General features: G+C 54.0%; 6 protein-coding genes across 6 annotated transcripts; 4 read left to right on the forward strand and 2 right to left on the reverse strand.

The window, feature by feature from the left end:
* Window positions 1-2: 2 nt before the first annotated feature.
* JN550_000276 (uncharacterized protein) lies at window positions 3-1094 on the forward strand (the record flags this gene model as incomplete). The annotated part of the gene is made up of 1 exon (XM_049314097.1): window positions 3-1094. One exon carries the CDS (start codon window positions 3-5, stop codon window positions 1092-1094), a length of 1092 nt encoding a protein of 363 aa, XP_049177565.1.
* Window positions 1095-3193: 2099 nt separating this feature from the next.
* JN550_000277 (uncharacterized protein) lies at window positions 3194-4261 on the reverse strand (the record flags this gene model as incomplete). The annotated part of the gene is made up of 5 exons (XM_049314119.1): window positions 3194-3287; window positions 3367-3865; window positions 3995-4035; window positions 4089-4167; window positions 4228-4261. The coding sequence occupies 5 exons, from the start codon at window positions 4259-4261 to the stop codon at window positions 3194-3196; spliced, it is 747 nt and encodes a 248-aa protein (XP_049177566.1).
* A 399-nt stretch (window positions 4262-4660) lies between these two features.
* JN550_000278 (uncharacterized protein) lies at window positions 4661-5642 on the forward strand (the record flags this gene model as incomplete). Its single annotated transcript, XM_049314130.1, has 2 exons — window positions 4661-4751; window positions 4801-5642. 2 exons carry the CDS (start codon window positions 4661-4663, stop codon window positions 5640-5642), a joined length of 933 nt encoding a protein of 310 aa, XP_049177567.1.
* A 363-nt stretch (window positions 5643-6005) lies between these two features.
* Window positions 6006-7551, reverse strand: JN550_000279 (uncharacterized protein; the record flags this gene model as incomplete). Its single annotated transcript, XM_049314141.1, has 4 exons — window positions 6006-7195; window positions 7254-7301; window positions 7361-7417; window positions 7470-7551. The coding sequence occupies 4 exons, from the start codon at window positions 7549-7551 to the stop codon at window positions 6006-6008; spliced, it is 1377 nt and encodes a 458-aa protein (XP_049177568.1).
* A 1875-nt stretch (window positions 7552-9426) lies between these two features.
* Window positions 9427-10476, forward strand: JN550_000280 (uncharacterized protein; the record flags this gene model as incomplete). The annotated part of the gene is made up of 2 exons (XM_049314152.1): window positions 9427-10039; window positions 10181-10476. 2 exons carry the CDS (start codon window positions 9427-9429, stop codon window positions 10474-10476), a joined length of 909 nt encoding a protein of 302 aa, XP_049177569.1.
* A 3339-nt stretch (window positions 10477-13815) lies between these two features.
* JN550_000281 (uncharacterized protein) lies at window positions 13816-15819 on the forward strand (the record flags this gene model as incomplete). The annotated part of the gene is made up of 1 exon (XM_049314163.1): window positions 13816-15819. The coding sequence occupies one exon, from the start codon at window positions 13816-13818 to the stop codon at window positions 15817-15819; it is 2004 nt and encodes a 667-aa protein (XP_049177570.1).
* Between the last annotated feature and the right edge of the window lie 85 nt (window positions 15820-15904).

A 15904-nucleotide genomic window follows, 5' to 3' on the forward strand; every position in this document is an offset into this window, starting at 1 on the left:
CGATGACAGCCGAGCCGTCGTCGCCCAGGAGGCGGCACATTCTGTCCTCGTACAATCCTGAGGATCGACGTCCGACCCCGAGACACGACGACCAAGATGCCATCCTCACAGAGCCTCCCCCGCCGAAGGAGCGCTCCCCGTTAGAAGCCGATGCTGCTACCGCGCAGTCCGAGTCTACAGAGCGCAGATCCTCCAAGTTCCGCTTCAAGTCAAAGCGTCGCTCGCATCGCACGTCGCGGCACCGTGAACGAGATTACAACGACGGCCATCATGAAGATGGTGACCGCGACGACGGCGAAGGCGAAGACCAAGACAGGAGCGAGGATCGCCATCGCCGCCATAGAAGACACAGGCATCACCATCGGCACAGGAGGCGCCGCTCCCGAACGCGCTCTCCCACGCCTCCCAATCCCCACGAGCCACCGCCCCTGAGTCCCGAGACGGCCTTCCGCGAGTCGCTCTTCGACGCCATGGCCGACGACGAAGGCGCCGCGTACTGGGAGGGCGTGTACGGGCAGCCGATACACGTGTACAGCAACGCCAAGGCGAACCCGCAGGGCGGTGCGCTCGAGCAGATGGACGACGACGAGTACGCGGCCTACGTGCGCCAGAAGATGTGGGAGAAGACGCACCAAGGCCTGCTGGAGGAGCGCGCGAGGAGGGAGGAGAAGCGCAAGGCACAGGACGAAAAGGCGCGGGAGGCCAGGAGGCTGACCAAGGAGATGGAGGAAAGCCTGCGCAGGGGCGAGGAGAGGCGGCGGCGCCGGGGTTGGAAGTCCAAGTGGGAAGCCTATGCGCAGGCCTGGTCCGGATGGGACGGTGAGGTCGATAACATGAGCTGGCCCGTTCACAGTGAGCGGCGTGAGGACATCACAAGCGAGAACGTTCGGGATTTCTTCGTCAACGGGCTCGATCCGTTGGAAATTGGCGAGAAGGAGTTCGTGGCCAAGCTCAAGGAGGAACGAGTCCGGTGGCACCCGGACAAGATCCAGCAGAGGCTGGGAAGCAACTTTGATGAGTCTGTCCGCCGTGATGTTACGGCCGTGTTCCAGATTATCGACAAGCTGTGGTCAGATACCCGTTCCAAGAAGTAAGGGAGCAAGCAGCGGGCTTGTCAAGGTCTTATGATAACGATAATGGTGTACAATTCTGCTACAACTCATACAATATGATACCCAACCGTCTTTCTTAAGACACACAAGAAACCCAATTCTCCCCCTGCCCTACGCTATGACCGGAAGATGCTACCAATATGCCAACATACTCGAAAACGGCAAATGCAAAAATCCTACCAATATCCCAGACGAACGCCACCCAGTTCTCCCTCCTTTCCGGTATGTCATGAACCAACATCATATCTTTTCATCGTCAAAGGTGCGTAGACCATGCTTGGGCTTGGTAGACATACCAGCCAAGAGCATGCATCCATCAGAACGCCAGCACCTGCGCCCGGCGAAACACGTCAGGCCTGGCTCGTCTACTCCTCGTCTCCCCCCGCCTCCCCGTTCTGTTCCTTCTCCTCCTCCTCCTTGACCGTATCCTGCACGAGCTTGACCCAGGGGCCGTGCACGGCGCCCGTGCCGGCACCGATCAGGATGCCCAGGCCCGTGGTGGGGATGGCGGTGACGCCGCCGACAATGCTGCCGACGAGGGTGCCGAGGCCGCCGGCGATGCCGGCCCCGATGCCGGCCCCCGCGGCGCCGCCCTGGAAGGCGCCGTTCTGCATGCGCTGGGCGGTGCGGATCAGCTTCTTGGCCTTCTCCTCGAGCTCGAAGGCCTCGCGCCGCAGGCCCTCGGCCTCGTCCGGGTTCTCGTCGCCCATCTTGTCCGCCCGCTCCCGCAGCTGCGTCGCCTGCTCCTCCAGCCCCTTGGACTCCTCCAGCTTGGCCGTCAGGTCCTTGAGCAGCTTGTCGCGCGCCCCGCCCATCTTGCTGCTGCTGCCGCCGGGCGATGTCGGCTCGTTGGTGGTCGTCGCGCTGTCGTCACCGTCGGGGGGCGGCGCCGGGTTTTGGGGGTTTGCGTCTGACATTGTGCAAAGTGGGTGGTGGTGGTGGGTGTGGCTTTTTTGTTATATAGGTACGTGGGTTGCCAAGGGGTGCGAACTCGTTTCCCAAATCCTTGGTTGCTTTGTGCTGTACAGCTGGGGTCTACCTGGTATAATTCCTGGAAGGCGAATGCAATCGTCAACTCTATTTTCCTGGATCTCTGGGAACTTGGGATGGCAGTTTTAGAGATATAGCGAGCTGCAACGAATATGTTTCGCCATGATGCCGTAGCCGACTGGGATAGGAGGGTCACTCATACTGCTTTCGGAAAGGATGATCGCCGTTTAGTGGTGGGTGAAGTCTAAATACCCTGTTTCGAGGGATTGACAGGGTGGGGCTGTATATGACGTACAGTTTTAGCTGGTGGTGACAATATCATAGTACTAAAGATGCCTGGTACGGAGCTGCTCGCCCCTAGGTGGCCCTTTAGGCTGCACTTGGTAGCAAGCCTGGCAAAAGTCTCGGACAGCTGCCCACCAGGAATCGCTTATTGCACAATACCTAAGCTGTTGGTAGAAATGAGGAAAGTGGACGAGTAGTTGCATGGCCTCATTCGTTTTTATAGGGCTTGCTAACACTTGGGACAGCCAGTGGTGAATTATAGCCTTGAACCTCGAAACTATGAGTTTAAACTCTCAATTACGCAAAATTGGGGCTGAGGAAACGTGTCTGTCTGCTTCGATATTCCCGGAGCAAGTGTTTAACAAGGCCAGTGCCTTACAGAGAGATCACTGCTCGCTGCCATGATGATTGATAAGATGTCGGCAAGATTCGACTACTGCCTCACGTCGCTCCCCACGGTTCACCCAGTTTCTCGGATTTGTAATATTCTTTACATCTGCTTCGAGGAAATAGCCTTGCCCCGTGCTATTCATCAGCCAATATATTGGACATAGTATACAAGTTTGAAGCATGCACCCTATAGCACTTAAAGGAGGACTTCTTTCTCAACATTTGTCTGCTCTGTCGTATCAGTCTGTTTGGTCGGGGGAAAGGTACTGGGTCTTTTACAACGCCGCCTTGAAGCCGAGTTCGAATTTAATTACGCATTTCTCCAACCAACTTTGTCAATGCTATGTTCATATGTTTACTCGATAGACTTGAGCCCGCCAGTAACAATGTACAAATTCCAGGCCACCAAGTATGCACTACAGCTTTGCCTTGCCCGTCGATTGATCTCCAGGTGCTAACAGCGTGACCTCTTGATATGGCAATTCCAGGAACTCGTATACGTAATGCCACCTACAAGGCTGTCAGCTTCAGTCAAATTCATCTAACCAGAGCCAAAACTCGACCGAGTTTCGTCGAACACAGCACTCACCTATCACTTCCAAAGAACGGCTCGCTCTTCCCTTTGCTGTTCGTGACCCACAGCCATGGGGCTCCGAAGGCCCCTCTCTCCAACGCTTCGTCGACTGCGTTCTTCAGGCCTTCTTTCCACTTGGCCTCTCCCGCAGCCTTGATGATACTTTCGACATCTTGGCTTGTAAACAAGGGCTTTCCATCTCCCTCGCTGCCCGGCCCGCTGAACCCAACCGGGACTTTCCCCAGTGCAGCAGCCAGCTCGCTGGCCTCAGTGAGATTCCGCTTCGTGGGCCCCCAGAATAGATGGAAGAAGTAGTGCCACGTGGTAAGGTATGCATCGAGTGGGTAGCTGGCTTTAATGTAGTGCAAGGCTCTGAGTGACAGAATCGTCCGTGCAACAGCCATGAGGTCCTCCGGCGCCGACACCTCCGGGATGCCGACCGCCTTTTTGGTTCGGTTGAAATCAAATCCGCCATAGACGGCTTTTGCCGGAAGAGTCCAAGGAGGCTTGTTCCCTGTTGCTGATCAGCCGTGCTTTCGAATCCATCGACAAGAATAGATTGAAGCAACGCCACGCCATCGGGCTGTCTTGATACAGGCCAATGCCCGAATCGCGCCAGACTAATAACGAGGAAAGGGCTTACCTGACCCAGCATTAATAGCACCTAGGAAAACGGGTTTGATACTGTGTAGTCCGGTCAGGTTTGTGAGAGCAGCTGTTGGGCGTGTCTGACCTACTCGACTTCTACTCCATGAGCCTCTAGGATGGGCCGCGTCTTGAGGAGTTGCTTGAATGCTACATAGCTGTAGAATGACACTGATGGTGTTCAATTAGCTCCTGGCGCCTGTGCCTGAGGAAGCCACATTGCCTGCTCACCGACGTCAAGATAGATCTCAATTCGTCCGGCCATGGTGCAGCTAGTGACGCCGACCTGTCGGTTGAGCCGCCCTGTGTCTCAGTTTCGTGTGCGGCTAGTGCACAAATGGAAAGAAACTGGCTCCACTGCTTTCCTCGAAGATTCTCAGCACAGCGATTTCGCAATCAAAGCCTCGACTGCGGGTTGAGATAAAGTAGTTGGATGCTTTCTTGAAGTGAGTAACGAAAGGACGGCAAGCTGAAGGTCCGTGATGCCTCGGCTCGCATCGCGGCCCCACAAAAGCTCCGGGACAAGTGGATTAGTGATCCGGGAATCTGACCGGGGTAACGTATAAACCCCAGTCGCTATACCACTCTCTACACTTATCTCTTTCTCGAAACGCGTTGGCCTGGTATTGGACTCACCACATTGCAGCTGCTACGGACTATCGCGATGGGAGACAGAAAAGTTGCACTTGTCGTAGGAGGATCGAGAGGCATCGGACGACAGATCGCTATTGACCTTGCCAAAAATCAATACGCAGGTGAGTCTGCCCGGCTCTTGGAACCAGCATCAGTGCTAACTCAACAAAGTCGTCGTCGCCGCAAGATCTACTAGCGATGCGACAACAGTCAACCCTTTTCCGCCAGACCCTAACTCTCCAGAGTCTACAATATCAACCGTGACCCGGGAAATATCAGAAGCTGGCGGCCATGCAACAGCCATCGCTGTAGATACTCGAGACTACTCGAGCATCAAGTCTCTGGTAGCCAAGACCATTGATATATATGGCCAGCTCGATGTGCTAGTCTACAACTCCGGGGCTATATGGTGGGCGTCCGTGGAGGACACGCCCATGAAGCGATTTCAGTTAATGCAACGCGTCAACATCGAGGGCCTCTATGGTACGGTCCAGGCCGCCTTGCCGCATCTTAAACGGCATCGGCGAGGCAGGATCATCGTGGTGAGCCCACCCATATACTCCCGGTTCTTCAGAGGCAAGACGGCATATGCCATGGGCAAGGTGGGAATGAGCGTTTTGACCAAGGGGTTGGCCATGGACTTCCAGAGACAAGGCCTCACCGACATGGCCATCACGAGCATCTGGCCCGCGGCGGCGATCGAGAGCGGCGCGACACGGAAAATGACGGAAAAGAACCCAGAAGAGGCGCGAGATCTCCGGAAGGCGACGATCTTCTCGGACGCCATCTTGGCTATGCTTAAGGCACCCGCCGAGAGAGTCAATGGCCGGCTAGAGCTGGACGAGGACTTCCTCAGGACCGATGCTGGAGTCGTGGACTTTGCAAAATATGCTGTCATACCTGGCGCGACGCCCAGGCGAATTATGCCCGCAAAATTGCCCGATTTGACGGTGGCAGAGCAAGATGACGAAGGGAAGCGCATGAACAGCGCAAAAGATAAAGCGAAGCTATAGCCAATATTATATGATGACAGCTTGATGATGGTGTTTGCGCGCGGCCTTACAACAGGGCTCACGCAGTATGGCTGGCCCGCGTATAAAGCAACGTGAGCAAACTTATGGTGCTAGCTGTGAATAACAATCCAGGCCGGAACTGCCATTCGTAGATCCGTAGTTGTATGATAGTTCCGGTCGACGAATCTACATCGAAAATTGGTCTTGAACACTAGCTCCTAATCTGATCGCCACGTTACTTGCAACATAATACATTGTATTTATGCATCTCTTAGTAAACAGGCGTGCCACATTTTCTGCAGTGCAACACCCGGGGACAAATATATGCAAAATCAGACAGACTCCACCTCGCATTCTACAGCATCACTCCTTTATCATCAGCACTACAGATGCCAACAAGGACGCTATAATTGTTGTCGTCAATATGCCTGCCCCTATCCTGTCCCCTGTGGTGATGGGCGCTGGGTCGAGGTTGTCAGAGTTGGTGTTGGAGCCCGCATTTGCGTTGCCGACCGAGCTCCCTCCTGTCGTCGACGTGTATGGGGCGGCAGCCTCGGAAAGAAGTTGCGTCATGATGACCGACATGGCGTTCATCTGCTCACCCACTCCATAGTTCCCGTCCCAGGTCGAGTTCTTCAGCCAGCTGAAGCCGCAGGCCGTACCGGAGTGGCCCTTCCAATCAGAGGTAGGAGACCCTGAGCATTGCTCAGCCGCAGCCACGCCTGAGGACTTAAGAAGGGGCATGAATTCGTCGTACGTGAAGTCTGCTAACTTGGCGGTGAGGGCCATCCAGCGCGCCAGGTGCCCCTTGAAGGCCTGTTGGTCAGTGTCACAAGCGGTGGCCTCGCAGGGCGGTTCCCACATGATTCCGTCCTTGAAGAACGTGGTCGTGATGCTAGTTGCCAGGCCTGTGACACGTTGTTTCCAGGTATCAGACGAGGTGAGATTATACATGTGTGCCGCACCGTAGAGGAAGATTCCGGCATTATACGTGAATAGAGCACCATTAATTTGCGTGCAATTCTCCGTACCAGCATTTCCTGCACCGTCAAGCACCTGCCAATCCGTATTAATAAAATTCACTCCGCGCTCCCAGGAAAAGATCTTCTCGGCCCAGTCTGAATACGTCGTATTACCGGTATATCTGGCCAGGCGCGCTGCGATATTGAAAAAGCACCCGTTGGCGATAGAATTCTTATAATTATATCCGTTGTTGAAGGTGTAGATCTGCCATCGCAAGCCGCCGCCGCACGTATCGTCTGCATCATCCCACCGGCTGACGTACTCGTTAAAGCCAGCCTGTGCGAGAGCTAGCCATTGTGCCTGATTTGAGGCCGGGTTGGTAAAGTTATTTTCGGCTGCTGTCATGGCAGCCATAAGCCAGAATCCCTGATCGTCGTTACCTAAACTCCGTGTTTGGTTCTGGGGCATGTAATCGTCGTTATCTCCAACTTGATGTTGCATGGCTTGGAAGGTAATGGTGTTATACGAATCGTCGCCCGTGAATACCCAGTAGTCGATCAAAGCTCCAAACATAGCACCGGCTTCCCACCCTTAAATAAACGTCAGCAAGATACTGAAGAGTGTTACAGTGCACCGTGGTGAACCTACAATAATATGGGTCAGGTAGATTGCCTGGGGTATCACCAGTGTTGTTGCCTTGGAAAAGCTGATCAGATCGAGAGGCCACTGTTAGCGTGGGTGTACAGAAACCATACCAGTGTAATAGCGGACCATATTCCAAGCAGCCTCGCCTGCGCCTTTCTTGATTGATTCTACTGCCGATCAACTATGAGATCATTATCGTGAGACAATGCCGGAGCCTACCAGTTTGAGTGAAGTCCACCGTCATGGCCAGGGCCCGGCTCAGGATGAGGCCGGACAGTCCGGCTACTCGCATGACACTCATCCTGATTTGATAGAAAAGCTGGCAATGAGGGACTCCAGCGAGGTAGATAGACCTTCACAGGATTCGAGGTTTACGCATGCGTGGTCGGACGCGAGGGATACGAGAGGAGAGACGTTTTTCACCGTGGGATAAAATGGAAAGGTCGTAATCTCGACAACATCTTTGTATATGACAAGCAAAGAGGAAAAAAGGAGACCTAGAAGGTACAGAAGGCGAGGTAGGGTCTAAATGGCCTAAATGAGCTTGAGGCAGTGCAACGACCGATTAACCAGATAAGTTACTAGAGAGATCGATCTGAACAAGGGCCCGGGAGCGCAATCGTACTGTGTACGTGCCCCGTTTCTGAGCCGATGACGGGCCCATGTTACTGATAGGCGTGGATCTCTTCGCGAGACGACCGGACTTATCCCCATGACTAGGAGCGGCTGGTCAGTAAGTGGTGCTCTGCTACCGCCCACACTGGCAGGGAGACTGGTGGGGAGTGCTGGGAGCCGCCGTCACAGCAGCGTTCACTCCACACGCGACCGCGCGTCACGCCCGTGAGCCATCCATGTGAAGCCTGGAGCTCCCTCCCAGTTCCTTCAAGACTGTCAGTGTACTGGGGCACTTCCTTTGCGAGGTCTGCGAAGTTTGCATAACCGGCCAACAATAGACTTAGCCCGATGTCAGATGCAGACCACTTACGTACTGCTGGCGTGGACTTGGCGTTTGGTGCCGGGTATAATTAGTATTTCCAATACGGGCGACGGTGCAGCACCACAGACTAGCAGGGTCTCCCGGGGAATCGAGTGGAGCCGCTCTGCTGACCTGCGCCCCCATTCCAAAAAGCTTGATTCAATGTCAAGTCGCACCAGATTCCCCAGGCGGCCCCCTGAGACCAGCGATCTGGCCGGCGGGTACGAATCCTCGCCCTCGCAGAGTGCCGCTTTTCCGCTTGGCACGGTTGGACCCGCGGGCCTTGGCGAACTGCCGCGCTTGTGAACGACGACTGAGCATGGCGTGGCCCCGAAGTCCCCGTGGGGACCGGAACTCGTCTCAAGCAGACGTTTCAAGAAACCGGACACAACGGCCTGTAGATTGCAGTGTATGTATGGCATGCCGGATGGACAACCTCGCTATGCCCAGTTTCCTCATACATCAGCGTGGTCTCAAGGATATTGTCCATGTCGTAGAGTCACGCTGGCACGCCGGGTGCTTGGGGTTCGCGGATATTCCCGTGAACTCGCCAAACACAAGGGCCCCCTCTCAGCGACACTAACAGACACCATGGGTCAGGACCCCTAGATACCTACTGTGTAGTCAGCGCGGCCGTGGCTTCTTGCGGCGGAACCTGGATATGCCCGTTGTCCTCGAGGTCACCTCCTGTGCACGGCATGGATGGATTTGGCAGATTTGGCAGCGCCTCACAAAAAAAGGTACACTACTAATCTGGGCCCGAACTCTGCTGGACAGGGCACCAATCAACGCCTTCCCATGGGTCTATCAGCAAATTTCACAGATGCCAATCCTCAGATTGCCGCTTACCCGGCTGTAGTAAGTTGGGTTGATTATCGTTAATTGACTAGGTACTGTAGTTATTGCCTTGACACGCTGGCACCGCCCGTCAAGGCGTGCCTTCCAGCACTTCTGTCAGGCAGTCAATTTCAACTTCTCGTTCTTCTCGTTCTTCTCGTTCAAGGAGCGCCGGTACCTGCATCGACATCTCGGTGAATGGATTGACCGTTTCTCGGACATGACAGCATGGCATTGAACTCCGATACCTGCTGCCATTTCATCCCTTCTTTTTTCTCGTCTCTCGCTTAGGACTTCTTCAAGGACGCCTCTTGCCGGTGGAAGCTTCGTTGGAATCTGAAACTTTCTTCGCCCGTTGTCACGATGCCGCTCCTTTTCCCCCACGTGGCACATGCCCACAGAGATTCTGCTTCTCTCGCGTCCCGAGAATCCGAAAGCCATGCCAAAATTGCTCTCATGCAACCGTCGCAGATTGCGAGAGATGGCACTGATCTGGCTCTCATCCTAACATGCGCTCTGATTCTTTACTCGCTGTTTGCAGGCGTGCTACAGCGCGGACTACTGCGCAAACTGTACGGCGGCGCTTACGATGGCCTAGAGGATACTGCCTCCTCGAAAGGCAATGAGCGCCAGCGCATCTCCTTCACTTATCACCATGTCGCCTCTATCAGCTTCGGAATAATATTGCTGATCGGCGCGTACCCGGCCATCTCCTTCACGTGTGGCAGCGGCACCTTGCCGACTCCGCTCAACGGTACCAGCGGAATCACGATAGGTGACATACTGTCAATTTTGGTCCAGGTGTACTGCGGTTACTACCTGTTCGAGGTCACATTCCGGTCTAGGTACATCAGCTTTGTCGCATTGGCTCATCACATCGGATTGCTGATCATCGCTCAAACCGCCGCGGTCCTCGGTTCCCGCGCCTCGAAAAGTGCAGAGGCAACTAAAGAATTCTACTTGTGTGTTGTCTGGGGTAAGTCTGGATCTGCTAACGATCATGCTGGCGATCAAAATGACCAAATACTGCCAATGCTGGTCAATCTAGCGTCCTGGACTAGGCTATATTGATCACAGACCTGAATCTTCGAGAAGAAATGTTAACACTAGTTTTTAGGCGCATTCGATATCGTGACGGAGTTTCCATTGCATATTGTTTTGATCATCTGGAGAATAAAGCGCAGAAACAGTAGACTTTGCTACAAGATAGCATGTGGATGTACTGCTTGGGTTCTGGCCATGGCCTTCACCGAAACCATCATCACGGCCTGGCTTCTGGCGCAGTCATGGGCAGGTTGGCAACTGCAGTGGCAGATCATAACACCCACGATCTTTACGCTTTGGATCTGCACACAACTGTACGGAGCCGCGATATTCTTGAGGATGGCGCGGCAGCAACGGACATTACAATAAGCATTCGAGGGAGTTGCACTGCTATCGCTTTGTCTTTTAATCAAGTATATTATTGTAATTTGAACCCTTGGTTCTTGATAAGCCTGGTTCTGTAATCTATCTTTGGTCATTATAATGAGTATAGTATATACTGTAAGAAGCAGGACCCTTGCTACTCACAAGGCAATCTTCCTATTGCCATCGGAGATATGACACCAAACCAGCCCAAGGGTGTATACTAATGTAGTCTCTCATCGCCCCAACTGAGGTACCGTATCACTGATCTAACCTAGGCTTTTCAAGCTAATACCATGTGTAGCTTGCACGGACGTAAACGGATCAGCCGCGCACGACCTGGTTTCTTTCATGTCTCGAGCATCTTACTAGGATCAGGGTCTACAAGAATGATATCGTGCATACGTGCAAGTTAGTTTCTAGGTGGTTTGGGGCTGGAGATCAGTTGTCATTGGAAAATGTATAATATTCCATCTGCTCTCGAATAATTGGCAAAGACTGTGGTGAAGATCAGCCATGCGTTACAGTATGCGAATAGTTCTGTGGTCATACGCCTAGGTGGGTGCCACGGATACTTGCATTCTTCATCCTAATACATCACACATCGCACCCCATAAGTATCGCATCACTACCCTCAGGAGAACTGTAATACAGCATTTAAGCCACAACATGGTTGTCTTTTCGACGTCGGAACATGAATATTGGACAGGCTCCAGGCTGTGGCAAACGCTCGTAGATTGGGACCCGTGAGCTAGACCGCAGTGGTGGGAAAGTTGCCGCTGCAGCAGTGGGAGAGCAGAGATATATCTGCATGATGCTGGGCCGTATGAGAGAAATAACGAGGGTAAGACCGAAGATAAGGACAACAACAATGACAGCCGAAATACTAGTTAATGCAGACAGGTGCCGTCGGTCGAAGTCGTCAAGATCCTCTGCTGGCCAATCTATAGCCAGATGTGGTACATCCGGAGAAGTTCGCCAAGGCCACCGAGGACCAGAAGGAACGATGTGCTCTCTTCTCGTGTCCCTGGAGAGCGATTAGTCGGCATGCAGACGTACTAGAAAACCGGACACGGCGAAATCAGCCAAACGCTACACCACAGGCTGCAAGAACAGTCTCCTAGTACGTCTGTGGGTCAGGAATCCGTCATAGGCGGAACCCTTCCGGGCTTGTCTTGCAGCTGAATAACTTGCATGAACTTCCTGCACGGTATCTCCAGTCATATGCAGAAACATCTTGGCTCGAGTGTTCCGCCAATGGTTGACCTCCAAGCTTCCTGCTGTCAATTTACTCATTCTGTTTCTCTGCAATGCAAATTAATTTCCTTGCTTCTTGCTCCAGCCATGTACAGTAGCACAGGAGTTCCATATCTGAGGCGCTGTAGCAATTCGCCGTCACGAAAGCGCTACGAAAGGGGCAAGCTGTGGCGCGCGCGAGATATCAGGAAGTCGACATTAGTTGACAATTTAGAGTTAATTAGAGTTGCGCCACCGAGTTCATTATACACAACTAAGGTGCGTCAGAGCCTCGGGCGAATGCGGACCAGGCGGACCTCGGCCCTGTTGGGCTGCTGGGCTGAGGAAAAGCAATGCTTAGACTTTGTTGCTGCATGCAATAATCTGTCTCCGGTAGTGATAAGGCTGTCATCGGACAAAAGTTCACGGTATAGATTTGGCCCATGCACTGCCCAGTCGTCATTTACCCGCATGGGCTTGTACGAGCCCAGGACGATCAGCTGAGTGGCCATCTGCTCCTTTTACACACGTCCTGAGGGTCGCGAACTTGGCGTGGCGCAATATGTCGCCACTAGCCTCGTCTGTACCTGAGGCCCGATTCCCCTAGAGCCGCGCCAACATTTACTCCTGTTATCTTTCGAAGCCTATCCTACTGTAGGGAAACATTCAGAGTTGTAACAGATAGAACTAGAGAGGCGTGGATCAGGAGACACGTGTACATGATCAAGTTGTCTTCTACTCCCCATGGCACACCTGAAGCGTCTCGCTTTGTACGATCTGTCCGAGACCGTAGCTGGGAAGTCCCAAGGCTCGCCAGATACCCGCGGAGGCTGCGCGTGGGACCATGTGATACTAATGTAATACTATCTAATATAGTGCGTGCCGTAGTTGTCCCGACCACACCACGATCTAAGACAACCTCCAAAGCGCGTCGATGGGCTAGCCAACTCTCGGCATCGAGTTCCACACAGATGTACTCGTCAGGAGTAGTATCACCTTCCGACTGGCCCACGTACCTTGGTAGTCAGGGAAGTTGATTAATAAGAAATGACAGCGTGCATATTTTCATTAGTACTTTGGCAGTACATCGAGGTATCACAGGATAATCGAATCAGCCGGTTTAGCTAATTGGAATTCTCACTAATACACCTCATAATGCTGCTCTGTAACACAACACGCGTCTTTCAACTTGTTACAGTTCCTCCACGATTTAAGAACTTTTTTCGTCGTGAATAATCGCGTTTTTAAAACCGTAAAAGCCTAGGGCGTGGACCGTTTTAAACACCATCTAATTAAGGGGGACCAATTTATAAATTCAGTGTTGCTATATGGTTATCCAACTACGCAGATGATGACTCGCGTGTTAATTACAGGAGCGGTTTGCTGAATAAGAAAAAGAGTCGTTATTGTAAAATCTCGTAATATGTACCTATACAGCACTACATATGTTAACTACCAAACCAGGTGGGTAGGGATGTACTACACATTTTTACCAATCAGCGTGCTTTTTACCGATCAACGTCCCTGACTACCAGAGGTACGTGGTCCAGTAATACCCCTGACGAGTATTGGAAAACCGGACACTTCCAGGGCACTTCTCAACCACGGAATTCAATCTTTCACAACAACTCTACATCAAGAGTTATGGAAACACGGGGGAGAAGGTAACAGACCACAGATCACCTTCTTGTGATTCTCTTGCTATTTTTGAGTAATTTCAACGTACACTTGCGTCAAGTTATTTGGCATAGAATGGGCAAGGTGCATTTGAGAAGTGTCCGGTTTTCTAATACTTCTGTGTGTTCCACCTCTCGCTCCTTGTTGACATGAACTCTCGTGTACCATTTGCTTTTCTCTCTCTCTTGAACTGTAATCTTGAGCGAGGCAGGTGCCAACTACAAATGAAACAGTGTCTTGATAACCGGAGTACACAGACCTGTCAACCCGCTCGCGTGGGACTTTTTGCCCCTGAACGCGAACGCCATGTATTGATCAAAAAGAGCGGTTGTCCCCGGGGAGTTGCGTTGCGAGAAGGAGAGAGCCAATTCTGTTGCTGGTTCAGTCACTCTCTAGCGAACAGCCAGAGCGTGAATATAATCCACTCCGACGATGGGTTTCCGCACTCCCGAACAGCTCTCGGCGCAGGACCCGGAGGCCTACCGAGACCCCGAGACGTACGGCCGCAGCGAGGACTTTGAGCCTCTCCTGAGCGAGAAGCCGTATCGACGCCAGATCTCCAGCTGGGGCGACCTGCTCACGCTGCGAAAGACGCCGGCCCAATTCTCGCAACCCACGGCATCCAGGGGCGGCGTGCTCGGGCTGCCAGGCCTCCTCCTTCGTCTCGCGTTTCACCATTTTTTCTCTGTCTTCAGCTTCGTCGTTCCTTCTTTCCTCGTCTCGTTGATCTCGCATTTACGCAATGGGTCCTCGTCTTCCGCGCAGTCAAATCCCAAGAAACCGCTCCACCCCACAGCCTATCTTGACGGCCTCCGTGGCGTCGCCGCCTTCGTGGTTTACATCTTCCACTGGTCGTATCTATGGTTCCCCTTCCTCCGGAATGGCTGGTACTATTCCGAGGAGGATCCCGAGTGTAAATACTGGATCCAGATGCCCATCATCCGCGCCGTGCACTCGGGCCGCGCCAGCGTCACCATCTTCTTCATCATTTCCGGATACGTCATCACCATCAAGACGCTCTCTCTGATCTACGCCTCGCGGCGGCAGCAACAGCAGCAGCAGGGCCAGGGCCAGTCCCCGGGCCCCAGCAACCCCAGCACCAGCGAGGCCAAGGTCCTGGACGCGCTGGCGGGCAGTCTGTTCCGCCGGCCATTCCGGCTGTACCTGCCCATCATCGCGTCGACACTCTTAGTCATCGTTTGCATCCGATACAACCTCTTCGTCATGGACCCGATGGGCGGCGGGCAGATGCCGCACGCCGGCAACTTGAGCGAGCAGCTGCAGCACTGGTGGGAGAACCTTGTCTTCACGGTGAACCCGTTCCGCAACATCAACGGTCGTCACAATATCTATGGCAACCCGTACGACGGCCACCTGTGGACCATCCCCATCGAGTTCAAGGGCTCCCTCATGGTGTTCACGTTCCTGCTTGCGTTCGCCCGCGCCAAGCGCTGGATACACATAGCCTTTGTCGCTGGCTGTACGTGGTGGTTGGTGGAGCTCGGGGACATCGACCAGGCGCTCTTCAACGTCGGGCTGCTGCTCGCCGAGCTGTCCCTCATCTGCCCGACCGACAATCGTGTCAGCAGGTCAAGGGAGCCTTCGCCCCATGAAAATGGACACGAGAACGGGACCACCATGGCCAAGACTCCCAAGCCGCGCCGTTCCTTCGTCCTGCTCCGCCATGGAGTTACCCTCGTTCTGTTCGTCGTGGCATTGCACCTCTTCAGCTACCCCGAGCAGCACGGGACTGATTCCCCAGGCTACAAGACGCTGTTCACGTGGTTGCCCGAGTACTACCGGGGCGAGAACGACAACCAGCAGCTGTTCTGGCTCGCGGTAGGGTCGGTGCTGTTCATGCTGGCACTGATGTACTCGCCGGCCACGACACGGTCGTTCAACATCTTCACGCCCGCGGTGTACTGCGTGCGGCGCGTGCTGCAGGCGTGCACGAGCCGGCTGCGGCCGCGGGCACAGAAGCGCAGCGAGGGCATCATGCTGCCGCACAGCGGGCCGTCGTCGCCGGCGCTGCCGGGCGACGTGCCGCCGCTGAGCCTGGACGCCCCGGCGTCGGAGCCGCTCCTGCAGAAGCCCTTCACCACCGCCTTCGCCCAGTACCTCGGCCAGGTCTCGTACTCGCTGTACCTGGCGCACGGCACCGTCAACCACACCGTCGGGACCCGGTACATCATACCGGCGCTCGGCGCGTGGTCCAGCGCGCAGCAGCAGGCGGAGCAGATGCGCGAGGGCGGCGATGGCGACGGCGCCGATGCGTTGCTGCGGAGCGCGTGGTCCACGTATATGCTCATGGCGCTCTGGGGCTCCATCGTCAACACGTTCGTTCTGTTCTGGGTCAGCGACATGTTCTGGAGGGGTGTCGATGTCAAGTGTGTCACGCTCACCAGGTGGATAGGCCAGAAAGCTTGGAGTAGTTGACTAACCGGCGATCGCAAGGAGAAATTGGTTTAAGGCTGGATGTTTGTCTCGAGACATTGCTTGATACATGTGTGCCTTGGAAAGG

This window comes from Neoarthrinium moseri, assembly GCF_022829205.1.
Source record: "Neoarthrinium moseri strain CBS 164.80 chromosome Unknown scaffold1_Wmoseri_CBS_16480, whole genome shotgun sequence".
Classification (NCBI taxonomy): Eukaryota; Fungi; Ascomycota; class Sordariomycetes; order Amphisphaeriales; family Apiosporaceae; genus Neoarthrinium; species Neoarthrinium moseri.